The sequence below is a fragment of the Psammomys obesus genome, unplaced genomic scaffold, assembly GCF_907164565.1.
Source record: "Psammomys obesus unplaced genomic scaffold, mPsaObe1.curated_primary_1811, whole genome shotgun sequence".
NCBI classification, from domain to species: Eukaryota; Metazoa; Chordata; class Mammalia; order Rodentia; family Muridae; genus Psammomys; species Psammomys obesus.
This window is the reverse complement of record NW_026596147.1, coordinates 15,263,315-15,291,075: the sequence shown is the minus strand read 5'-3', so window position 1 is coordinate 15,291,075 and position 27,761 is coordinate 15,263,315. Positions and strand designations below refer to the sequence as shown.

Genomic DNA, 27,761 nt, shown 5'->3' with positions numbered 1-27,761 from the left:
TTCACAGTTACGAACATTCCTGAAGGGCCTTAAATGTTAACTGTTCTTTTAATCCCTACCAGAGAATGTTAAATGGATGTTTGGTGATGAGTCATATTATAAGTTGTTAGATTCTTTAATAATGTGCACAACTTATTAAATTAATCTTATTATTTGGGATGGATAATTTGTAGACATTATCTTACCTTATTCTTTAAAGAAAATTACATCTACACCTCAGCTTAGCAAGATTCATGAAGATAGATTTGTTCCAGCTAAAGAGAGAAAGGAACCTGAAAACCTTATTTTCCCTACCCTATTCTACCTCTTAGTCTTCTAGCTTCTCCCAGAACTCTCTTTATCATAGAAACGACTGGGGTTTTACATGATCACAAAATTATTTAGTATTATATTTGTTAATGTAAACTTAGCATGGGCTTGCTTATTCACAGATATGGTCTATAGCCATTGATCATTCCCAGTCTAGAAGTCCACGATTTACTTTGTAGCATTGATAAGGGAAGGATGGAAAGGATTGTTCCCAGTGCAGCTCATAGAGAAGTGCCATACATCCCTCACAATACAGACATACATACATATATAAATGGATACATCTCTTCCTTCTTTCTTTCCTTCCTTCTTTCTTCCTTCCATTCCACTTGGGCAGGAGGTCACTGAGAAAAATCTTTCTCAATATACTAAAATTTAGTACTTAGTATACTAAAATTTTGCCAGGATTATGGAACACCCATGGAGACACTGTGAGAACAGGTACTTGCTAAGTCCATAACAAGGAGGCCATCCATCTTCTCCAATATATAGTTCATACAATGCCTGCTGTGACACATTGAATCACCACAACAAGGACTTTACAAACAACTTATGGTGGTAAACATTTCTAACAACAACTAATGACACTTTCATATACTTAATCCAATAAAGACATTAGAAAGCTTGAATAGAACTGTGAGTGCTTAGAGACAGGCTTTGAGAAAAGGTGCTTCATCTATTCAACCAGGTATCATTACCTCTAAGATTCATATGTCAGTTTTTGGTAAAAATAAACCAGGATTCTTATGTTTCTCCTTTTAAATTTTCCTTCTTTTTCTCTGTATGCAACTTGGTTTTATTATTAATCCTTCTTCAAAAACATTTTTTTCAGTCGTACACTGTGCCATCACCATGACCAGACCTCAGATTTTTCCTTCACTGAATACTAAAATAGCAGTTATTTGAAAATGTGGTCATTTTCAATTTCTTACTTTATGAATTCCTCCTTTTTTGCTGTTTACTTTTTACGCATGCAGCATTTGGCTCTTAATGACATTGTCTCCTTTTACTAAAAAACAAACAAACGTGATATACTATACTATACCTATATGTTATAAATATAAGTATATAACATTTATTATATTGTGGGTCTCCAAAGTATATATGCATATATTCTCTATGTATATGCATATTACACTGTGAACACGGAACATACAACACTGTGCCAGGAATGAAGTGGTATCCAATATTTGTTTGGCTGAGTTGACTGAGAACTATTTCAGTTATGTCAACAAGTAAAAATAGCTTAAGATTTTTCCAGTTTCTGAAAGAAATAGTAATACAGAAAACAAGTTAAAAATACTTTTTATTCCTTTACTGTCTGAATTGATATGAAATTTTTATGAGTTTATGGACTGACCATGCCATTTCTTCAAAAAGCCTAGTCAATGTGTGAATACCAGCATATGCTTTTCCTAGAAATAAAATTTTTAAACAGGGAAATGAGTTTAGGTTAAAGTTTTATGTGTGAGATATATGACTCAGAAGTTACAAGTTGAGAAATGAACAAGAAATATGGAGTAAAAGTGGAGATTTAGAAATTATGAAAAATTGTGAAAAGAAACATGCAAAATTGAGAAAGAGAATATGAATATTGTTAGTACCACCTGTACCTGACATGACCCAGGCAAGACCACTCCTGGCTGTGTTCTCTCCTTCCATATTCCCAAAGCAATTGCTTGACTTTGTAAAATACCATTTATACTGTTTTTAATCATTTTATTATTTTTCTCCCCCACACCTTAAGTAGACTGTGGGCTTTGGTAGATTTAATCTTCATGACTAAGATTGTATGTTTGACTTAGACAAACAATAATAAACAGTATGGATTTTGTGACAAAAAAAGATAGAATGACAGAATTACTAAAGGAAAAGGGAAAAATGCATAAGAAGTATATTCCTAGAAAAATTCAACCTGTCGAAGCTACCATGAGACATTTAGGTTCTTTAATTTTAGAATTAATGTATTTCTCATAAAATGTAGCAGGAGGAATTATAAATATATTAAAATCTGACAGTCATTTCTAAACTTGGAACATTGTTCATGAATAATTTTTTTTTTAACTCACAAGAGAACAATAGCCTCTTCTAGAAAAGATGTTCTGACATTCTAAAGCATAACAGAGCTTGGACAAATTAAAACATCCTTTGACTGTAATGTGATGTCTTTTGTCATTTAAGAGCAGGTCTGTTGATTTTAGTTATTTCTATGGAGAGCTATTTTATCTAAATTCAGAAAATGTGTTCAGGATGTTTTTATGTATTAGTATAAAAATTTTCACTAAAGAAGTCATCATACTTGCCTCCCGAAAGTATGCATTATTGAGATGAGAAGTGTTCTTACTGATCTCATAAAAATTCAAACAGTTGCACACATAACATTATTCTTCGAAAATGATAGAATGTATATCACTTCTGACATTGCTAATAGTGCCTATAAAGTTTAGTTATTAAAGTTGATGTACACACACATGGGGTTTAGCAGAATAAGAGATAAAAGGTAGTTTAAGGCTATAGTTTAGCTATACAGCACTTGCCTAACTTGTATGCCATCTTGACTTCAGTCCTAGCACCACCAAATAAATAAATAACCATGTATTGTTAGATAGAATTCTAGCTTCTTTTTATACCTTGGTTTCACTATTCTTCAAAAGGACAACTCATTTTGACATTTGACTAGATATGACAAATTCTATTATATCCTGCTTCCAAGTTTCAACCGTATGTATGACCAAAAAGAAAAAAAAAAGAAAAGAAAAAGAAAAAGCATGTTTGATAGTAACCATGATGATGCCAAACAAGTTCAGAAACTTACAGAATCAGAATCACTGACATAAATCTGCGTGCATGTTAAATTCCTAATAGAGTCTCAACCACAAAAGTACTTTCTTGTGAGCTTCAGTTTCCCCAGATAATTACAAAAGTCAGCTCACAGACTCACAGTGATGTCACTTTGAGCAATTTCCGCAGTCTAAACTTTTGTACATAGTCTTGAAGGACCCAAAATCTGATTTATTTAGAAGCAAATTCGTGTTTCAAAGGTGGGTTTGCAACCCCAAAAGCTCAGAATAAAGAACACTGCTAACAAGAGAGAAATATTCTAGTTCAAAGTAAGTTTTAAAAACTTCAGATGGGCTAGGCACAGTGGCACACGCCTGTAATTCCAGCACTCAGGAGGCAGAGGCAGATGGATCTCTGTGAGTTTGATGCCAGCCTGGTGTACAAAGCCTTGGACAGGACAGCCAAGGCTACACAGAGAAACCCTGTCTCAAAACAAACAAACAAACAAACAAACAACAAAACAAAACAAAAAAATCTCAGATGATCTAAAACGCTCTAAAAGAAAAGATAGTTCTTAGAGCAGGGACCAAATCCTAATCAGAAAGCTAATTGGTGATTTTTAAAATAATTGAAGATGGTCCTGTGTTACGTAAACACAACATAAAACTAAAACCAGATACTAGCTTTGCTATGTCCTGATATCTTTTGACATATCATAGCGAAGTTAGGTGGCCCACCAGGATCCCAAGGGAGCTAAGGGTCCCCTTTTTGAGATATTTAGTTAGCTTAAAGTCATTCATTGTTATATTATTCCTTTTGGGTTTTTGTTGTTGTTGTTATTTCTTTTCAGACATATAATCACTATCAAATTAATCAACATCCCCATCATTTTTAAACCAATTTTCACTGTCACAATCTCTGTCTCTCTATCTCTGTCTCTCCCTCTCTCTTTCTCTTCGCTGTCTCTCTCCCCTTTCTCTTTGTCCTTTCTGTCTGTCTCTCCCTCTCTCTGTCTGTCTTACACATACACACCACAAAACATAGGTATAATTTAAATAGTTCCCCCATATCCTCTGTCAAAGTCAACACTAATCTACTTATTGCAAACATGTCCCATTGTGCAACTTCAACAATTACTACTATGTTAATCTATAATAAATTATATTTTTATTTGCATTATTTTTTATGTTCCCAACATTCATACTCAAATTGTCATGACTCCTAGTAGCTGGAAAACATTGAAATTATTCAACTCTCATATTCAAATTCTTTCATATCTGGGTCTAACTTGTTATTTTTCTAGTTCATAAACTCTTCACTTTTCCCAGTACTATTTTCTCCCATGTGCATCCTGAAATTAACCCCTCTGGTCTTTCCTCAGGTCAAGAAAACAGCTGCCTTCTCTGTAAAAATATCTCTGAAAGTCCAAGTGTGAAAAATGACTCCTTAATTCTTTAGCTTTACTTCCATCAGTTTATCTGAAAGTTATTGTTTTGTGAAGCATCTCATATAAAAACTGCTTACAGAAACAAACAAACAAACAAACAAACATATTTTCTGTCTTCATTATGTTGGTATCAGGGTGAGACAGGGAACAGATGTTTAGAACTGACTGCATTTGCTTGAAGGTAAAACTGCTGTAATTCATGCAGCCTAAGATAAAACTTGACAAATGTTGCTCTTAATACTGGAGAGAGCTCTTGAAATGTTCTGGCAATATTTATTGGTATTTCATGTTTTTGTTTTGTTTTTTTTTTGTTGTTGTTTTTTGTTTTTTTTTTTTTTTTTGGAGTGGAAAGGATTCCATCAAATTAACATACCCTTCATTGTTTTATTTTCTTCAGTTTAAAGGTGGAAATATATTCCAATTCTTGTTAGACTCACAGTCAATCTCATTATAGTGAAAATTTATAACTGAGATCCTCTGAAAGACAGAAGCTCTAATCAGAATGTTAAACAGCAGCAATGATACTGAAAATGGAGAAGCTAAGCAAAAGATGAATCCCTTCAGTGTGATGACGTAGGGTCAAGAAGTCTCCAGAGGCAATAACGCCATGTTATGAAGTCTACTGGAGTTATCTGGGGATCAAGAAGGAAATGTCTTATGCTAGTTTGTCAGGTTCAGTTCATCAGGTTTCTGGTTTGTAATCAGACCTTCATCTTGAGCTTTATTGAATAGGGCTTAACAACTGATGACAACCGCAGTAACAACAACAACAGCAAAGCCTGCATTTGTCTAGCACAATGAGCTCCCATGAAATAGCAATTAGGTACACAGAGGGGTTCTTCTTTTTCCTACTGAAGTGCCATTGCTCGTGGGAACACATTGCCAATAAGTGTTGTCCACTGTTATAAAAGACATGAAACACAGGCATCAGTCTTACTTTATGGGTTTGGCAACTACACTCCAGAAATTCTGGGGAGCAATCTGGCTAAGCCCTGAAAGTGGGAACGAGGAGCCGCATTCAAAGTGGAATGATGGTGATAATCTTAACAAAGGAGGAGGAAATTGTCTCACTATGCAACAATAATTAAACCTGAGTAGTCATCATTAGCCATATGGGAAATAGTATGATTATCATTCTAAAAATTTTAAAAGCTATATAAAATAGAGAAGTAATAATTTCCTGGGCAAAAAATAATTTTCTCTTAACAGGAGAATAAGATTGGTTCAAGGCATTTGACCTATTTTTCTTAATGTTAAAATAAAACTGAACACAAGTATGCCTACCCTGAATAATAATTAAAATTAAACACACTGGTGTTAAAAAATATAACAAATACTATATAGTGTTAAAAAGGAGATGTTTGGTTAAATAGAACAAATGTTAGAATCACGACAAAGCTTTTTAAAACTGTTCACATTTTATATTTCCAGGAAATGTGTTTCTACTAGTGAGTACTGATTTACATCTTACTATCTGGGACAAAAATCTCACAACTCTAATCTATGTTAAAGGACTATAATAAGACAGTGAAACACGAGAACCATTTCACATATGTCCAGAAATTGCCTGCATGAGCACACTGTGATCTAAAAGGGGATGAGTGCTTCTCTTATTTGCCAAGATACACAAAAAGGTGTTTCCATGGCTCCCATGCGATCTTTGTGAAGGCAGAAATATCTTTCCTCTTTTTAGACAATACTTCACTGCTTTAAGTAAGACCATTCTCAGAAAAGAGAGATAAGTTCTGACTATGAAACAATGACCTATACATTTGATAATAAATGTTACCATCTCATAATCTCACAGTTTACTTACCCATGTCTGGAAGTATATTTTATATTTTAAAATCTGCTTTTATGGTAAATATCATATTTACCAAATGACCTTTTTTTTTCTTTTTTTTTTTTTGTCAAAGGATCATAAAGTAAAGATGGTATCTTTAGATGTAAGTTCAGACTCAGTGCTGGGAGATAAAGAGAGTCCCTGTCTGTTTCATCTAGGGCTCATTTTCTCTACAAGAACTTCATGGAACACTTAGGTTTTCCTGACTGAGTTTGTACACAAGTTGCTCAGCTTACACAAGAGCAACCTTCTGTAGGGGAAAACAGTATCTCCACAAACCACTTAAGAGCCCCCACCTCATTCAACATTCCCACATACCAACAGTAGCCGAGATATTTAAAATGAATTACATTTAAAAAAACCAAAACATATTGGAAATAAGTTTCAACAGAACAAGTTTAAAATGAGCTTTCTAAAAATGCTTTATTTTCTAACTATGTGATGCTAAGTTTTGATTGTGAACATTTAAATTGCCTGTGAAGTACAGAATGTTGTTATGGGCCTTGATTAATTCCAAATCAGAAATAAATGGGAAGATTACAAAAATTAAAATGTCAGTTTTCCAGCCAACATGTGAATCATTTTTATTATCTAGACTATTGCTTCCATAGCATATAATGATCTTATAAAATTTAAAATCTATGAGTAGTAGTACCATTTTTCATTTTACCTCGTATTTCATTTCACTCTAAAAAGCATTGGATGCACCTTACTGTTCAAACATCAAATTTGCTTATTCATGATCCTACCTTGTAATAAACAATTTACACAGTCTGAGCAAAGCGATATCAATCTTTTTAGCAAAATATGTGACAAAAATATTAATTTTTGTATATCATTTCACAATAAAATTATAAAGTCGTAATGAAAAACAATTCTGAAACTCTGTGCTTTTAATAACAACTATTTTCTTTCAATTAATTTTTGAGTGCTGAAGATTGATCCTACATCCTTTCACATAGGAGGAGGAGAGTGCTCTCCTGCTGAGCTATATCCCCCAGCCCTCTATTTAGTTCTCATTGTGAGACAGGATCTCAGTCAACTACTTCAGCTACTCTTGAACTCACCCAAGCCCAGGAAGGCCTTGAGTTTACAATCCTCCTGCCTCAGGCACCCAAGCTGCTAGGATTACGTGTTGTATCACCAGGCCCAACTCAACACTTTCATATATGACTCAATGTATTACTTAAAATATTAAAATACTAACACATGTTAAAGGATAATTGAAGCAAAATCAGTTATCTCTTCATTATTCTCCAAAACAACAATGTGGCAAATGAAATATTTCAAGTTTTTAAATGATCACTAATAGGCAAGGACATCTGTACTTAATTCTATATGTCTATACTGCCCAAACATTTACACTAAAAAGTAACTTTCTCATGAAGCCAATGAGGGAAGTTACAAGAACCCCCTTCCACTGAAGTTTACAAAACGTCCCATGAAGAGAACCTGTGATGTTTTCTTGGATTGCAGATCAAATGATAGTTCTACTCAGCTTGAAACAGGAGCCTGCTATCATAAACGTACCTTGTCCTTGGGTTACTCCATAAAATTCAGCTGCTATCCTCGCGGCTTCCTTTCGGTTGCCTTTCACGATGTAGAAATGACTAAGGATGGCAAGGCTGATTTTCACAAAAAGTTTAAAGCAGAAAAGGGAGAGTATCGTAAAATAGACATTGGATAGCTGTTGAGCAAACGGCCGGCTTTCTTCTAACACCGACATTGCTGCAGAGGAATCTGCCGCGGTGTTATGTCCCAGCCAAGTCTCAACTGTGCCTGGCTCTGGTCCGGGATGCTCTTGAACAGCTGGTCCTAAGGAAAGAAAATATCAACTGGTAATGATGTCTAAGGCTCAAATTATTTATACTGTCCATAAAAGTTCTTCACCAGCTCCTATTGGTCTGACAATATTCCATGGAAGCAACCAAATCACGTTTCGCAAGCCTCCTGACTTTCCATTCTCAGTATAAAATGATACACCACTTTCTGATCTGGGTTTCAGGAGTCATATATTGAAATGACTAAGGCCAATGGTTTCCTTTTTTGAACTAATTATCAAGAACAACTGGGGGATGGTGAGATGGCTCAGTACATGCATCTGGCACCAAGCCTGGAGACGAGAGTTTCATCACTCAGATCCACAGAGTGGAAAGAGAGTACCAACTCCCACTTGTTCTCTGACCTCCATGCATGTGTTGTGGTAAGTAAACACACACACACACACACACACACACACACACACACACACACACATACACGGAGACAATAAATAAATGAGTGAATGAATAAATGTAATTAAAAAAATAAAATTGGAAGTTTTGTGTATTTTATCCACATGGGTCATGTAATAATATTCAAAATACTGAAGAGAAGTTAAGTTTCTAACTCAAGGCTTTAAATTTGTTAACCATAAACTAAATCATCAAATATTCCATTGATGGGACCTGAAGTAACTGATTACATTGGTTTTATTGTTATGAAATAATTCATTATTTTTACAACAGATTAGATTGTCCCATGATCTAATAATAGAGTTTACCGGGGCAGTGTAACATGTTAAAACAACTATCAGCTGTTTTCTATATGTGGAGGAAACCAGGAAGAACCTACAGTTCCTGCCACTAGTACAGCATAGTTTTAAAGGAGAAATTGAAAGAACTCAGATAAGTAAAAGACCAGCCATCATGGCAGCATACCCAAAATAAACCTAAACCTGATAGAGTCTGAGAGAGTTTCCTGGGGGTGGCAGGAATAATGCACAACAGAATTACTAAACGAATAAAACTGTTTCACAAAACTGCAAAACCAAACAAGCTAAACTTAATTATAGGTCACCTTATGATACTTGTGTACTTTTTAGAGCTATAATCTTGGATAACTATGATTCATGAATAAAATATGATATTTTGATGCCCTATGAATATGTGGCTACTCTTATGTATACCCACATATACATGATAGTTTAAAAGAGAAATAGAATCATTTAGAATGATACTCATGGACTTTGGTTTCTTAAATACCTTTATTTTTATTTCCTTTCTTTCCTTTGAAATAATAATTTCTTTTGTCAATATTTGGGCATTTAAGTGAAAAAATGCACTAACACAAAATATTGTGATATGTATTTATATAACCAGATTTAGGGTCTGATCATTTTGGAACATTTGTTAATCCTGCTAAGTTTCAGAGTAACAAGCACAAAGACATAACAGTGGCCCTGGCTGAAGAAAAAAAAACTCAATCTGTGATGAGGCATACTGAGAAGCATGACTTGTCTTTTTCTTCTGTGTATCTTGTCAAATTAGTATGACTTTCACCAAATATTCCTAAAACAAGGGAGCCATGGCTGTAATAAATGTGCCAAATGAAGGAAACTGTTTCTGTCCCAGTGAACCACTTGCCCCCTGAAGCATAAAACAGATCTATGTCTTGGAAATCACCAGCTCCTTGATAGTGGTCCTTGGTGTCTTTCCCTGAGGCATCACAGGCAGAGCAATAACAAATGGACCTGTACACTATGGCTCATGCCATCTGGGACACAGTGCACACTCCTGTTGAAGTGCTGAAGATAAAGCGATTAGATGGCCCTCTCCACCACCAACGTGGAAACTGTGTCAAGCGAGTGAACTCATAGCAATTACGTTCCAGTGAGTGTTCTGTCTGGCATGGCGATGCCTGAGCACATACTGGAGAGGAGCCTGTGGACAGCTGGCCCCTCACAATGCTCTGAGTCACGGCGTGACTTCCACTGCAGTGCTTTGAAATCAGAAATAAACCTGCCTTAGTCACATCTAAGTGGCTGTCTAAGGTTTCGCCCCCTTTCTCTTACCAGTAAATGCTATTATAAATAATTCCCTCTTCAGCAGCGACTCAGCAGCCTGGATTCTTTGGGGCTAAGAAAACTTCCATTCACTGAGGCTGTCCTCAGTGCACTAAATTCAGATCCCTCCTACTTCACTAGTAGAAAAACATTACCACACAATATTTAGAGTTTTGTTTCCAGATGTCATTTAGTTTTTTTATAAATAACTTCAATCTCACCTCTTTGTTTTAGAAGATAGCACCCATAGCAAAATTTGTCACCTGCTAGTTTCTTAATTTGCCCAATAAAATAACCCAATAAGTAAATGAACTCAGAAATACAAATCAGATGTTCATTTCCACATAAAACACTCTACTAAACACCATCTTAAATGATTGGTGACATATAAAAGACCATGAAAAGAATTTGTGTATCCAAGTCCTTGCCTTTAGAATTTTTTTTTGGTGGGGGGAGAGGGTCTGTGTAAAAGACAGTTTTGCTTTTCTCCCTCTTAAATACATTTTCTGAGAATTTCATACCTGAGTACTGTGTTACATCATATCCACCCCACCTTCTCCCATGAAGTTAATTCTAGATCAGAGGATGGTAGGGTACAGGTGCTATAGAAAGGAAAATAGAAAAAAAAAACTGCAGAGAGGGGGTTCAATCGAGAGAGAGAAAGTCACAGGGAGAGGGAGGGAGAATGGATAAAGTACAATATAGATGTTTGGGAAAGCCATAGGGACTCATATTACTTAATGTTTACTTAAAATAGAGATCTACATAATATCTATGTGTGTATATTCAGTTTAGCGAAGTTAGCCACCTGTGGTTATAATGCACAATGCCCCAGTAAGGGTCACATACTTAACAGAAACCCCAGTACCGAGTCATGGTAAACCTCAAGGGAGTCCAAGAGCTTCCTAAAACAATACAGAATAATGTTGTTGCCCTTGGTTGCCTCCAAGAACATAAAGGTAAGACCCAGTTACTGAAGACATCAAACTCTTTGGACACAGGACTTGGAGGACTTGAGCTGGAACTGGCTTGGAGGCCTCCTCCTTGAGGACTGCTGCCATAGTACTCAACTGCTAATCAAGATGCCAATGGAGAAAAGCAGTGAACATTCCTACCCTGCTGGAAAGCCTATGGCCACAACACTGACCAGCATGACAGGATACCCACAGTGTGCAGCAGTGTCACCTGTTTTAGGAGTAAGTAGAACTAAGGCCTTCTCAGTAACAGGGAATTCACTCTGGCATTGTTATCCTAGCCATCTCCCTGTGGCTGGTGAGGCCATAGACCCTAGAGGAGAACCTATTGCTGCCACCTTCCAAAATCAGTATAATTCCTTACTGAATACTTATCCTTTTAGCCAGGAAAAAAAAAAAAAAGTTCTTTTAACCATCACATACATCTTCAACTGGTCAAAATGTAGAGAATTAGTGACAGCGGGATGTCCTTCTTTAACTGGCAACTGGCTCATTTGCAACACAATCCCTCCACTTAAGGCTCACAGAAGAAGAGCCTTAAGAAGAGGAAGAGAGGGTAGAAAAATTACCCAATCCAGAGGACCAGGATGCCTGCTGTAAGACACTGTCTTCTATATATGACAAAGAGCTGCACTCATGAATCTTAACAATATGACCACCTAAACAGGACCTGCATACTAACACCAGGTGACATTCCTGTGTAGATGGTGAAATCTCATAAGGACCTACCTACCTCTTAAATGAAGATACGTAGGCAATGAATTCTCTCTTCAGAGGCAGAATAAATCTTCTCCAGGGATGATCCCCTGATATGTTATGCCATCCTAATTGATCAGCCCCAAATACATACAAATATGAAGAAGTGACACTAAATGGACTCAGAAAGTTATATTTATATAGGCACATGAATACACACATATGTAACAACAATAATTACAGAAATCACAAGTTTGAGAGTGTGTGGATGGTACAGGAGGAGTTTAGGGGAGAGGATGAGGTGGAAATGATGTAAACACAGCACTCTTGTGTGAAATTCTCAAAAAATTGGAAAATAAGATAATTTGAGATTATATGTAATATAATCTCTATAGAAAGCTATATATATATATAGCTATATAAATCTCTATATAAAGCTATATAAATATAGCTTTCATAAAGACAAAGTCTTTTCAGTATTTTGTACTTTGACTCTATGTCTCTATACCCTTCTCTTCATTCTTCCCCCTTCTCATATATAAGACATCAATTTTGCAAATGAGAGAATACATATAATATTTATCCTTCTGAATCAGGCTTATTTTGACGAAGATGGTAATAAGCTCATTTGTATGCATATCCTGGTTTTTAAAAGAACTATGATCCTTTATTTTCTGGTAGAAATATGAGGTTCATACTGAATCTATAAATATTCACATCCAAAATAAAGTAAAATAATAATAAAGTAAAAAAATATCAAACAAATGAGGAGTTGCTAATGCCTCGCTCCTCTAATTTCATGTACCCTTCCTAAAACAGGGAGGCTGAGTATAACTTATGCACAGTGAATGTAAATTCTGCCATGTACCCATAACTATGAAAGCCCATCATGTCTGAAAAATGGAAGGGAAAGAAACCACAGAAGTATTTGGGATATTGTACATCACTGTAAGACTCAGAACACCATTGGAAATGCAAGCTTTATCTTTTAGTTTTGTAATACCTCACAAGAAAAAAAAATTACCAAAGACTATTTAGAGTGGAGAAGAACTTGAAATAAATACAGAATTGTCTATAAATGAAGCTCTTAAAGAAAATTAGTAACAGCATTTTACCTTATCTCCATTTAGCAAGTTGAGTTTATCTTTATCCCAAATGTGAACTCACAGAAAAAGTCACTATAAAAGCAAACTAAGAAAAAAAAAAAAGAAAAAAAAAGCAAACTAAGTCACATGCTCACCACTCTTTATGAAGTCATAGACCTTGTGATATGATTGCTGTCTCTGTCATAAACAATAAACATATTCAAAAGAGCTATGGATGCCAATGTGTTAAGTTTCTAATATTTATTGTTTTTTTTTAAATTTACTATGCTCCTTCTTATTGAAAATAGGCTTGTTTTCATACAATATATTCCAGTTACAATTTCTCTTCCCCATGCTCCTCAGAGATTCTCCCCATTTCTCTTTCCATTAATTACTGATGAAAGTTATATTCTAATTAGGATTAAAATTAATATAATAATTATTAAATTTTTTGTGGGAAGAGTTTGGGTGAGAACTATTTTGTTTGAACTTAGAACTTGGAAGTAAATCATTATATTGGGTTTCTCAATTACCAGCATAATAGACCAAAATAATAATCAGTGCTATGATAATCCACACAGAAACATTTTATCATAAGGTTATCATTAACTTGGGTTCCAGGACCCCTGGAGAAAGTCACTGGCTTTCTCTGACACACATAATAGATCCTATCTAAGCTTTGAGTTATATCAAACTCATTTTGATTAGATCTAATGAAAAGTTGTCCTATATTCAACATGCTCTCATCTTTTTTGTATGGTCTTGGAAAATATGGCTGAAAGGCAGCAGCTATGCATATTTAAAGGTTTACAAGAGATTATATTTTATTGTAAATATATACTTAGCAAATACTCTATTCCAAATACTTTTCTAGGTATTTACAATGGAATTGGTTTTTACCTTCCAATTTCTTGTTGAGGTTACAAGCCCAGAATTTCTCTGAAGAATGTCTCACCCAGCTTTGCTCCATTCACCTAGTTTTCTGGCTCAAGAGAAAAGATGTTTGACTAAACAAGGCCAATGAAATATAGTTTTGAGAATATTTTTGAGGAGTTAGAAATTTTCTTTTCTCTGTAGGAGAAGCAAAGTTTCTAGAATCTCTTTAATAGTCAAGAATGATTTGTGTATGGGTCATGGCAATAAAAAGCGAAGCTCAGTCAATATTTAGACAGGGAGCAGCAGACAGTCTTTATCTAAGAATCTGGGTGTAGGTTTAACTGAAGCACATTGATCCAATATTAATATATATGTGATAGTAACATAAAATATTAAAGTCTTACTTACAGTCCTATTTGTTCTTTTTTCTTTTTCTTTTTTTTTTTTTTTTTTTATTCGGGACAGGGTTTCTCTGTGTAGTCTTCTTGGGTGTCCTGGACTTATTTTGTAGACCACGCTGGCCTCGAACTCAAAGAAATCTGCCTGCATCTGCCTTCCAAGTGCTGGGATCAATGGCTTGCGTTATCACGCCCAGCTCTACTTGATAATTAAATCCGTTTTCAATTCAGGTTTTCCAGTAAAGAAAAGGCCCTGCTATATTTTCTTAAGTCTTTAAGAACAAATTATGAAGTGGGTAGAAAGAAGCTTGAAAAAACAAAAGAAAACAAACAAACAAAACGGCAAGAGCAGGGCTTAGTGGCACATGCCTGTAACCCCAGCACTCAGGGACTCAGGGAAGCAGAGGGGGCCAGATTTCTGTGAGGTTGAGGCCAGTCTGATGTACAAAGCGCGTCCAGGACAGCCAAGGCTACACAGACCCTGTCTCGTAAAAAAAAAAAAAAAAAAGCCTTTTTGCAAGGAAGTGGGAGCACTCGGATTTCATTCCTATGGCCATTTTTCGGAAGCTGTTGTTCAGAAGTCAACAGGGGAACATTCCCATTGTCTAATTTACCCACTGTCCTCTACTTACCACACGCTGCGATCACAGCATGCATTTATGCTTTGTGTGAACTATAAATAGCCTCTGGTTAAATACTTGTGAACTTCAGCGGCCTGAATCCGATAGGCTCCACTCATCCCTCCTGTGATTACGAATTTGTTCTATCCACCACAGTTTAGCTAATGACCTATTTGTAAGAGATTAAAGACAGGGTAACTTTCTATGTGTTTTGAAGATAAAAGAATGGAATTACATGAGAAGTGAAATGGTTACGTCATCCTACAGGTATGTCCAGCCTGGAAATTTAATCAGGATTCTTAGACACTTATATAAACCAATAATTATCATTCCTCCTGAAATGAAATATATGATTAACCTACACTGTGATCAATTGGCTATTAAAATTGGCATATTGGATGATTAATGTTAGCATTCTGTTGTTGTTTCTTTGGCAACAGAGGTATTGCCTGGAGTGATTGTAAGTTTATTTTTAGCATCAGTTATGGATTTTAGGGAATAAGCAAAGCTTAAACATACTCTCACTAGCTATATCGAAGCAGCACTTGTTACTTAGTAAGAATACTACCAGGATGTCACCTTCCCACAGCGATTTACAGCCAGCTGTCTATTCTTCACATTCTCATTCCTTGTTCAGTGGAGGCTCGGTGGTCAGCTTCCAGTGTTCCACGACCATCAGCTTCCGGCTGGTCTCTGGTACCTGTGGTCTGAAAATAGGAAGAAGGTCAAAGGTACACTCTAAACATTAATGCAGCTGGGGGAAAGCACAGTGGTTAAGTGAACTTGCTGCTTTTACAGTGGACCAAAGTTCAGTTCCCAGCAGCACACTGGGTGGCTAATGACTGCCCTTAGGTCCAGCTCCAAGGCATCAGACACTCTTTTTTGGCCTCTCCAGGGACCTGAACACACACACACACACACACACACACACACACACACACACACACACATCTTTAGGAATAAACGTTAACTATAACTATTAAGAGCTAATATATGGATAATAAGATAAAGTAAACATAGAATAAGGATAATGTCAGCTGTGTGGTATATACAAAATATCTGATTAATTTATGTCTCCTTTAACTCTGGACCTAGGTAAAAAGAAACAAAAGTTAATTCTTCTACATGCTTATAATAGGGAAAATGAATGGCTTCATATTTTCTTTGCCAAGTTTAAGAAGGTGGAAAAGACAGTTGAGTGTTTTATTGTTCTCTAATATTAGACATCTTACCTGGGGAGATCAAAACTAAAGTTCAAGTCCTACTTCTACTCCTGGTAGTGTTCTTACAGAACTCATAAGCAATGTTAACTGTAAAATAAATGATACACTGTGTTTTAAGTATTATTCTATTACTAGTACAAGCCAAGGCAACTCTTCTAAAAGAATACATCTAATGGGGAACTTACTTATGGTTTCAGAGGGTTAGTCAATTGTTATCATGGTGGGAAGCAGACAGGGATGGTACTGGAGAAATACCATATAAAGCTGAGAGCTTTATATCCTGATCCACAGGTAAAAACTGGGCCTGGAGTGGGCTTTTGGAACCTCAAAGCCCACATTCAGTGACACACCTTTTCCAACAAGGCCATGCATACTCACTGTAACAAGGCCTCCTAATCCTTGTCAAATAGTTTACCAATTAGAAACTAAGCATGCAAAGATACAAGCCTATGGGGCTATCCTCATTCCAAGCACCACAAACTGTTTACTTGGTGATAATGAATGCTTCCTGTAACTTCAAAAAAAAGTGATCATCATGAATATTTCTATTTATTTTAGTTTTCCTAGGCCCTGAGACAAAGAGGAGATAATTGAAGACATACCAGGAATGCAGAGATGCTGTGGGATGCAAGAAGCTGCTCTCCTGCTGGCACCATGCTTGTTGATGGAAGACATTAGGTTCTGGAATTGGCAAAGCCTAACCTGATGATGTGATAATGTTGATGAAAGTAAAAATGGTGATAGCACTTCCTCCTGATTGTATATTGTGTGAGCATACTTAACCCTCAGATTATAAATTGGCTGATGCTCTGAAAAAAGTTGGCTATTGCATAAGACTTTAGTCTACCTCATTTATTGGTTCCATCCTCCCAGGTCTCACTGCCATTTGACAGTGGTAAACAATCCTGGCCTTCATTTTAGTTGGAGGAATTTTTGTTATTGCTTCAATCTTGATCTACTTATAAAGCTTCTTAAGTGACTTATTTTACCTTCATTTATTTTTTTTATATAGAATGAATCTAGAAATGCATCCACAGCTTTAATGTTTTCTTATTGAGTGGAATATTTTTTAAAGTCTATCCTTATAATTTTTTGAATTCCATTGGTATCTTGTAATGTCTCATTTCATTTCTTGTTTATACTAATTTGATTATTTTATCTGTTCATTTGTCTAAGGTTTTATCAATCTTATTTGTTTTTTTTTAAGAAAATTATACATTCATTTCATTATTTGTAATAGTTTTAAATTGCTCTTTCTTTAATTTCAGCTAAGGTTTGAATGATCTCTTCCTATGTTATATTTTTAGATTTGTTTTAAAAGGACTTAAAATGCATCATTAAATTATTCAGAACTTCTTTTTAAAAAATTGGGGTAGCAACATATATTTTTTTAAAAACACTGTACCCACAATCCAACCAATGAATAAACAGAAGCCAAAAGTAAATGAAAACTATGCAATCCATAGGATCAACTTAAAGCTGAGGAATACACTTTCATGAGTATATACCTTATTATAATTAGGTATGTCCCAGGACAAGCAGGAAAGACGGTTCAGTCAGTAAAATGCTTGCCATACATGCATGAGGACCTGAGTTTAAATCTTGGATCTCCACAATCAATACTGAAAATAATAATAATAATAATAATAATAATAATAGGCACATGTCTCTAGCCTCTGTACTAGAAAGATGAAGCATTAAGATTCCTGGAGATCGCTTCTAGCCTATTTAGCTATATCAGTGACCTCCTGAGTCATCAAGATAGCGACCTCAAAAAATAAAGTGGAGTGCAATCAAGGGAGACCCTTGATTATGGTTGGTTTCCACACGTGCATGCTCACCCACCACACAGATGTGCATATGTATGAGCATATGCACACACGCACACATGATAAATATGCAAGTACATAAGCAAATAAATAATAAATACATCTCAATTTTTTAAAAGGACAAATAAGAAAGTCCTAGTTACTCCACTTATTAGCTGAGTGGAATTCAACAAATTTTTTAATCTCTTTGATCTTGATTTCACCTGCAAAAAAAGGGCAACAGTTATCTCATAGATTTTTAAATATCTTGGAAATGTTATCTAATATTTTGCTTGATACAATTTAAAAGCTAGGCCAGTGGGTGTCTTTCTCTTCCTGCTGCCTAATGGATCAGGATATAAAGCTTTCAGCTCCTGCTTCTGAGAGGCTTGTCTGCTTCATGGCATTATGATAATGAACTAACCCCCTGAAACTATACACATGGTCACACACACACACACACACACACACACACACACACATGCTTTCTTTTATAAGGATTGCCTTGGTAATTGTGTCTTCTAACAGCAACAGAACAGTGACAAAGACAATGGCATACAAAGCATCCAGTGAGGAATAGGATATAAGATGGAGCCTACTGGGTAGCTTGGTATACGATGGTCTAGTAATACAAACATGGTTTAAAATATGATTTTTTTTTTACAATTCTCACAGGGATCTCAAATTCCAAGGATCAGAATATTCATGAAATATATATTTATATGAATGAAACCAAAAACATCTCGAATGTCATCAGTAGAATATTAGTTAAGGAACTGGTCTATAAGAAGTGTAGTACAGTGGCTCAATATAAGAAATATACAAATATGTACAAATATAGAAGGATTTCAAAATAGGTTGAACAAAATAGATGTTATACGGTATTTTATGGTATAAAGTCTAGCAATATACATATATGTTTTAGAAGTTGAGAGAATGCTTGCTAGGGGTCACAGTGAGGTGACAGGGCTCACTTTCTAGTGATGTAAGTTCTCATGAAGGAAGAAACATGTCCTATCTTTATGTAACTTATGATAATGTAAGAATGTATATGCTAATATACATAAATCTCTACCTTCCAGTTGGGATCTATGCCTTGAACTATCGGTAATATGTACTGTTACAAAGTCAACAATACAGAAAAAGGAAAGCATAGTGGTGCATCATGATCCTAGTACTTGAGAACTGGAGGCAGAAAATTCACAAGTTCAAGTCTAGCTTGAGGTACATAGTGAGACCTTGTCTCACACAATAAACAAAAGTCATTTAAAATAAAACCACATAAAAAAGAAAAGTGTAAAGACGCCTGATGTGTCTACTTCTGTCTTCCTATACCCTAAGGAATCAAAAGTACTGTATTCCCCCTGCCTGGTCCCCATCTGTGATGCTCCATTATGCTACTATAAAATTTCTTCTGGTTTAATACAATAACTACAATCATAACTTCTTCCCAATTATCTTCTGCTTATACTCAGACTTGATGTCCACAAGAGACTAGCTGCAATATAAAAAGTAGTCTTTATAAAACAGAAAGACCTGTTATAGCGCTAAGTTTTGGCCACGTGTGTAATTGTGATGTGACTTAGCAAGAATTCTCTACAACTAGTTGTTGTTGCCATCGTCATCATAGCCATCATCATCATCCGTATCTTGATCAAGAGCCCTATCAGACCAAAAGTTAATTAATTAGTCATTAGAAAACTCAAGTGACTAAAGTGTGAGTCCTCAAGAACTTTTAGTACAGCTTCCATCAGGCCTGTGTATTGACCAGGCTGGTCTTGATTACTATTCAGGGAAAGAAAGCTACTTCATGTTTAGAAAACAGTTAAGATAAAATCTTTCCCTTTCAAATTATTCATATGGAACACACTGTCCCTGCACTGTAATCATTACCTAGGAAACAGAAGAAAGAGTGATTTCCTGGGTACATACTTACCTCATTAGATTAATTAAAGTGGTCCCTTATCACAGTTTCCTAAAAGAGCGACACACATGGTTTACCTAGCCACTGTGATTTTGCTTCTGTAGTTTATGGCCCTAAATAAGAGAATCTTTAATTTGCTGCAGTACAGTTTTCCAAATATCAAGCCAAGTGGTTAGGAAGCTGGCCACTACCCAGGAATCAATAAAAATAAGAGATTCATCAAGGGGACTACTAGCCATAAAAATGAGCATGGGATTAAGTTCTAGTCATTGAATGGAGAAATTACGTCTGTTTTTATTTTTGTACCCTGGCACTGAGGCTGAACTATCTCAGCTCAGCCAAACCACCAATAAATCAGCTTCTACAGGCACTAAGCTAGTTATGAAAACAAACCGCAGCTACCCATGTATGACCTCCCCAAAGCTCATATTTTTGAACTGATTCCTTACATTAAAAAAAAAAAATGACAGTGTATATTTCAATTTTCCCGTATGAAGTTAAAAGTAGGCCATTGTGTTTAGGAACACATACGTGGCATCATAAGCAATCTTTTGTTTCCTATTTGAGTTGGTAGTTAGCTTTGAGAGGCATCAGGCACAAGGAGGAAGGGCAACCATCTGTTTCATGAACCTGGATGATCACATGATAGAAATCTGTTAAAATGTACATTTGTTTTATGAATTTTTGATTTGTTGTTGGATTTCATAATTACTTTTGAAGAGGAAAATGATCATATGCAGTTATTTGAGGCAAATAAAGAGGAAACAAACCAAAAATAGAGGCCATGATGGACAGACAGGAATCCACAATCAAACAGGTGAAGAAAATGGTGTGAGACATGAAAACCGACTTAGAATCAATAAAGAAAACACAGAGAAAACTCTGGAGCTGGAGAACTTAGAGAAGAGATCAGGGGAATACAATACTTTTGATTCTATAGGGTATAGGAAGACAGAAGTAAGACACATTAAGGATCTTTATACTTTTAAAACATCAAATTTCAATGTCAAATCCTTGACATTTTTCACTGACCAAAAAGTCCAAAATTATGACATTAGGACATACAGTCTCCTCTTTGAGAGAAGCGCATTGTGATGGACATCTTATAACAAATATTTTCAGTTGAGGCATTTATAGTCACCAGGTCTCATGTGGCACTCTTTCCTTTCCACCCAGCAAAGCAACATCATTTCCACTTCCTCTTTGAGCCTCATTCCTTCACGATCCCCTTTGTTTCTGTTGCAGCATTCTGTGTGAGTTCCAGAAGCTGATGGAAATGGGAGTTCTGCATTTCAGTTATTGAAGTGACAACAAATGAAACTTCATAACATCACCCGCAATAAACTCATGATCTGAAATTGAATTAGCAGCCTGACTGTGGCTTTGACGATCACTTTGACACTTTTAGGACTACTTATTCTTTGAGTAACTTTATGCTTGGTTCTTTGGATAAGTCATACAAATTCAGAGTTTTTGTTTGAGAGTGCAACTTCAACTTGTATTAGTATCTCAAGGAACAAAACCAATAGAGTGAATATTAATAGTAAATGGAGATTTATTAGATTGGCTTACAGGATATGGTCCGGATAGTCCAACAATGGCTGTCTCACTCTGGAAAGGCTGAGAATCTTGAGCTGTCCACGTGCAGAGGCTAGATGTCTTAGCAGTCCCAATCTGGCACTGGAATTCTGAAGGATTCTTGTAGAGTCACTTGTCTTCAGTCTCTTTGGAATCCCAAAGAAGCTGGTTCTAATATCGTGAAGGAATGAGGCGGTAACAAATAGATCTTTTAGGTAAAGTGAGGGCACACAGGCAAAGCAGTTTTGTCATTGTTGTTTGTTTTGCTTGTTATTTATTTTTCTTGACCAACCCCAGAAGGTACTACTCAGATATAGGCTGGGCCTTCCTGATTCAAATGGACTGATTCCAAAAGTCCCTAACAGGAATGAGCAAAAGTTTGGCTTTTAGTTGATTCCAGATATAGTCAAGTTGGCAACTAAGATCAGCCATCACATACTTAAATGTAGAATTTAGGTCATTTTGATTTTTGCTTTATAATCTTAGTAGTGTTTGGCATAAACAAAGCTATCAGCTGATGTGCATTGTAAAAGTAACTGTATGTCCTGTCTTCTAATATCTAAAATGTCTATAGATACAAAGACCAGTGCTTCTAATAGATCCTGTTCCAGTTCTTGTCATAGTAGCATCTGTTGATATCAGTAGCTAAGAAAATGAGTATGAAGTTCAATCAACAATAGCCAGTGTCCCAAGACATCACTGTTGTTGATGACCTTGTACTCTTCTCTAAAATGAAACTGCCCAAGTGTGTTTGCTGAGAGCTCCTCACGTGGGCTATTCTTTCTTCACTGAGAGCAGCCACTAGCTTGTGGACACAACAGAGTGATCATTAGTTGTGTGCAACAATTTAAATTAGGTCAGAGCAATTAAAAGCCAAATGAGACATGGTAAAGAGCTGGCAAGCATAATTAAATCTTTTACAGACCATCAAGCAGAGTGGCAGTATGACTTTGGTGAATATATTATTTTTGCCTTTAGGGGATCCTTTCATTAAAATAATTAAAATACCATTAAAATGTTTAAAAATATCATGATATGATTACACTGGTGTGAAGATAAATCCACGCAGGACTACATGTATTTCTTCTTTTTATTCTTCAAAAATTAAAGAAATGAAAACATTTCTGTGCACCCTAAATTAGTCCCCAGTCTTAGTCTCTGTGTAAACCGTGACTATAGGCTAAGTCAGCTCTGGGACATATTCTATATGCTCTCTCCACACATGAAAGCTGAGACTTGGGAAGGTCACACTAGGTTAAATACTTGATGATTTAATTCTCAATGATCTTGGCCATTGCAACACAATAATGAAGTCTTGAAGGAGCCCAATCAACAGCATCTTTATCTTTCCACCAAAAGAAGATAAATTGAAAATGAGAATCAAAAGATCACCTTTGTTATCAATAGAACAATAATAGTCATTGTGGTGGTTTGAATAAAAATGGCCACCATGGGATCACAGTAAGTGGCACTATTGGTAGGTATGGCCTTGTTGGAGTAGGTGGCCTTGTTAGAGTAGGTGTCACTGGGGTGGGCTTTGAAGTTTCAGAAGCCCAAACCAGGCTTAATGCCACTCTCTTCCTGCTGCCTACTGATCCAGATATAGATCTCTCAGCTACCTCTCCAGCACCATGTCTGCTGTGTGCCGTCATGCTTCTCACCATGATGACAATGGTATAAACCTCTGAACTGTAAGCCAGCCTGATTAAATGTTTTACTTTATAAGAGTTGTAGTGGTCATGGTACCGTTTCATAGTAATAAAACCCTAACTAAGTCATCCCTTACCTTTACTTGTAAGAGTTGTAGTAGCTTGCCTGAAACAATGCGAGACTGCCAGAGTAAATTCCTCCTTCCTGGGAGAACCTATCTCCTAAGAGGTAAAGCACAGAATAAAGATGCTATGCTACACCATGACCACACTTTCCCCCAGCACTGCTCTATCACATAATTGACTTATGCAAAGAACAACAAGAAGGGAAAAAAGAAAACAACAGTTGCAGAGCGTAAAGTTTCAAAGTGACTAATCTTAGTAATGAAATGCTACTATAAATTTCCAAAAAGTCTTGAACTAGTCCAAGAAAAGACAGCCAGAGAAGGAGTTTTGCATGGGACATGTATAGGAGCAGGTCAGTGCGCTTGGACTCCATTAAAGCTCAGGATTGATTTTTTTGTTTGTTTGAAGTTGATCTTTCTAGTCACAGGATTTTAAAAGCACTTTGACGAAATAGGGGGCAGAGCCAAGATGGCGACTGGCACACACAGTTTCCGAGCTGTGGAAGAGATAAAGTTCTGAGTTGATGAGTGGAAGAACTTCTGGAGCCAGGGAAACAACTGGAGAGACTTTCTAAACAACAGGGAACATCGCAGGAGGTGAAAACCTTGGTCTCCGGTCACCCAGGGACTTGTTTGGGGAAGGTGAGAAACAATCCTTTGATCTCTCGGCACTCCCCTCCCCCAGATCTCCCTCCTCCTCAGCACAGTGGACTCTTTCTCAGCGCAGACCTAACTGCCTGGGGCCTGCAGCCACTGAGGCGGAGCCCCAAGCCCTTTATTGGCAAAGGCCAGCAGTACTGTGTCTCGGAGTCCCAGATTCGCGCGGCCGCTGCACCATCTTCCCAGGGCGCAAGTCTGCTAGACTCCATACTAGCTCCGCAGGATCACCATCACTGACGGTACAGCCCGCCCAATCCCACAGTGAAAGAGAATACGCTATATACTCACCCAAACCAGAGAGAAACGCCATACAAGCTAGACACACCAGGCGCTGGGCCTCCGAAGCTTGGAGAGCACAGTGAAGAGACCCCAGGACTTCCCAGAAAGCATCTGGACTAGCAACCCAGTCTCCAGTTGCAGCGGGACTTTCTAACCTGGCGGCGGAGCAGCACTGAGCTGGTGGGGCACATCAGCCCTCCAGTTTAAGACTAACCAGGGCCAAACCAGAGAACAGAAAGCCTGGTTACCCCGATTCCCACTGACGTGACCACCCTGAAATTTCCAGCTGCAGCAAGACCTCATAACCTGGCAGTGACAACAGCAGGAAACTGGCGGAGCACATCAAAGAAGCAGGGCCAAACCAGAGAGCAGAGAGCCCAGATACCGCGATCTCTGCCAAGTGACCTGCCAGTAAGTGAGTGAACCCTTGAGAATCTGCAGCTCCACTGATCCTGGGTCCTTCTAAAACAGAAGCCAGGCATCCAACCCCCTCCCACCCATATACCCACTTTGGGAAACAGAGGGGAACTTGGAACATTGAAGTTCCTGCTCTGTGGATCTAATTGAGGAGTTAAGGCAGTTAATGCCAGAAATTGCGCTGCAATCATCACTAGCACCTGCGACATATACATTGCAGAGCCCCTCCCACACACTCAAGGGTTCAACATTAGCCATCACTCTGTCCCTTGAGACACACGCCCACGCCCACTTACACACACACACACACACACACACACACACACATATACACACGCACGCACGCTTGCATTTGCCTCTGTTTGCGCCTGCATACTTTCCTCCCACAGGTACAGCTAGTCCTCAGCACATGCTAAGGACACGGGACCTCTCTCAACTTCCTGAAGAATTCTCCAGACTCGAGAGAGAGACAGTACCAGTCTGATCGGCAGAATCCAAAAACAAACAGGGAAGGTCTCAGATAAGCCAATGGCCAGGGGTAGGCGAAAGAACACTTCCAACATAAATCAGGACATCATGACTTCACCAGCAAACCCCAAAATCGATGGATACTCCAATTCACCAGAAGGACAGGAAAATGACCTTAAAGCCATGCTTGCTCAATTATTTGAGGCTCATAAGGAAGAAATGAACAAATCTTTCAAAGAGTTGGCCAGTCAATTGGAGGTAAAGAAAGAAGAAATAGACAAAACCCTTAAAGAAACACAGGCAAACATAGCCAAACAAATAGAGGCACAAGTAGAGAAAAAATTAGTGGCATACAAAAAGGAAATGAACAAAGAAATAGAGTCCATTGTAGAGAGACAGGAATCCAAATTCAAACACATGGAAGAAATGGTGCAAGGCATGAAAACAGAATTAGAATCAATAAAGAAAACACAAAATGAGAAAACTCTTGAGCTGGAGAACTTGGAGAAAAGATCAAGAACCACAAAAGTAAGCATCACCAACAGAATACAAGAGATGGAAGAGAGAATCTCTGGAGCTGAAGACACACTTGCAGAAATTGATACTTCTCTCAAAGAAAAAGTAAAATCAGAAAAATTCCAATCACAAAATATCCAAGAAATCAAGGACACTATGAAAAGACAAAATCTAAGAATAATAGGAATTGATGAAAAAGAAGACTCCAGGCTCTAAGGTCCAGAAAATATTTTCAAGAAAATCATAGAAGAAAATTTTCCCAACTTAAAGAAAGAGATGTCCATAAATATACAAGAGGCCTACAGAACACCAAATAGACTAGACCAGAAAAGAAACACATCACGTCACATCATAGTCAAAACACTAAATCTACAGAACAAAGAAAAGATATTGAAAGCAGCAAGGGAAAAAGGCCAAGTAACATATGAAGGTAGACCTATCAGAATCACACCAGACTTCTCATCAGAAACTATGAAAGCCAGAAGGGCCTGGGCAAGCATCATGGAGACTCTAAGAGATCACAAATGTCAACCCAGACTACTATACCCTGCAAAGCTTTCAATCAACATAGATGGAGAAAACAAAATATTCCATGACAAAATTAAATTTATGCAATATCTATACAGCAAACCAACCCTACAGAAGATACTAGAAGGAAAACTCCAATCCAACGAAAACGAATTCACCCAAGAAAACAGGGCATACAGATAATATCCCAACAAAAATGAAAAGAAAACAAGCAATGAAACAAGGTAAGATCATCGACTCCATTACAAAAGGAACTAACATGCATTGGTCACTATTATCTATCAATATTAATGGACTCAACTCACCAATAAAAAGACACAGGCTAACAGAATGGTTACGGAAACAAGACCCAACATTCTGTTGCATCCAAGAAACACACCTATGCAACAAAGATAAACACTACCTCAGAGTAAAGGGCTGGAAAAATGTTTTTCAAGCAAATGGTTCCAGAAAACAAGCTGGAGTAGCCATCCTAATATCTAATAAAATAGACTTTCATCCAAAGTTAATCAAAACGATAAGGAGGGCCACTATATTCTCATCAAAGGAAAAATCCAACAAGAGTACATCACAATTTTGAATATCTATGCCCCAAATACAAGAGCACCTACATTCGTAAATGAAACAATATTAAAGCTTAAATGATACATTGATCCTAATACCTTAATAGTGGGAGTCTTCAACACCCCACTCTCATCAAGGGACAGATCAACCAGACAGACACCAAATAGGGAAATAAAAGCACTCACAGAATCCCTAAATCAAATGGACCTAATAGACGTCTACAGATCTTTTCACCCACACTCAAAAGAGTACACCTTCTTTTCAGCACCACATGGAACCTTCTCCAAAATAGACCATATAGTGGGTCACAAAGCAAGCCTCAACAGATACAAAAGGATTGAAATAATCCCTTGTATACTATCTGACCACCATGGACTAAAGCTGGACATCAACAACAACAGAAACAACAAAAAGCCGACACGCACATGGAAACTGAACAACTTACTACTCAATGACAGCTGGGTCAAGGAAGAAATAAAGAAAGAAATTAAAGACTTCCTAGAATTCAATGAAAATGAAGGCACAACATACCCAAATTTATGGGACACATTGAAAGCAGTGCTCAGAGGAAAATTTATAGCACTAAGTGCCTACAAGAAGAAATCCGTAACATCACATACAAACAACTTAATGGCCCAACTGAAAAACCTAGAAAAAAAAGAAGCAGATTCACCCAAGAGGAGCAGAAGGCTGGAAATAATCAAAGTAAGGGCAGAAATCAATCAATTAGAAACAAATAAAATTATCCAAAGAATCAATGAAACAAAAAGCTGGTTCTTTGAGAAAATCAACAAGATAGACAAACCCTTAGCCAAACTAACTAAAAAGCAGAGAGAAACCATACAAATCAGCAAAATCAGAAAGGAAAATGGGGACATAACTACAGACACTGAGGAAATCCAAACGATTATTAGGTCATACTACAAAAGCCTATATGGCACAAAATTTGAAAATCTAAATGAAATGGATAACTTTTTTGACAGATTCCATCTACCAAAATTAAGTCAAGATCTGGTAGAAAGACTGAATAGCCCTATATCTCCCAAGGAAATTGAAGCAGTCATTAACAGTCTCCCCTCCAAAAAAAGCCCTGGACCAGATGGCTTCAGCGCAGAATTCTACAAGACCTTCAAAGACCAATTCTCCACAAACTATTCCACAAAATAGAAA

At 36.9% G+C, this 27,761-nt stretch overlaps 1 protein-coding gene across 1 annotated transcript in view; it reads right to left on the bottom strand.

Annotated features, from left to right (window-relative positions):
• The window catches only part of Asb5 (ankyrin repeat and SOCS box containing 5), a 42,277-nt gene extending 34,171 nt beyond the window's left edge, over window positions 1-8,106 (bottom strand). Inside the window, exon 1 of the mRNA XM_055593619.1 lies at window positions 7,911-8,106. Coding sequence (XP_055449594.1) covers window positions 7,911-8,106 — 196 coding nt within the window. The remainder of the gene's footprint in view (window positions 1-7,910) is intronic.
• Window positions 8,107-27,761: the final 19,655 nt, after the last annotated feature.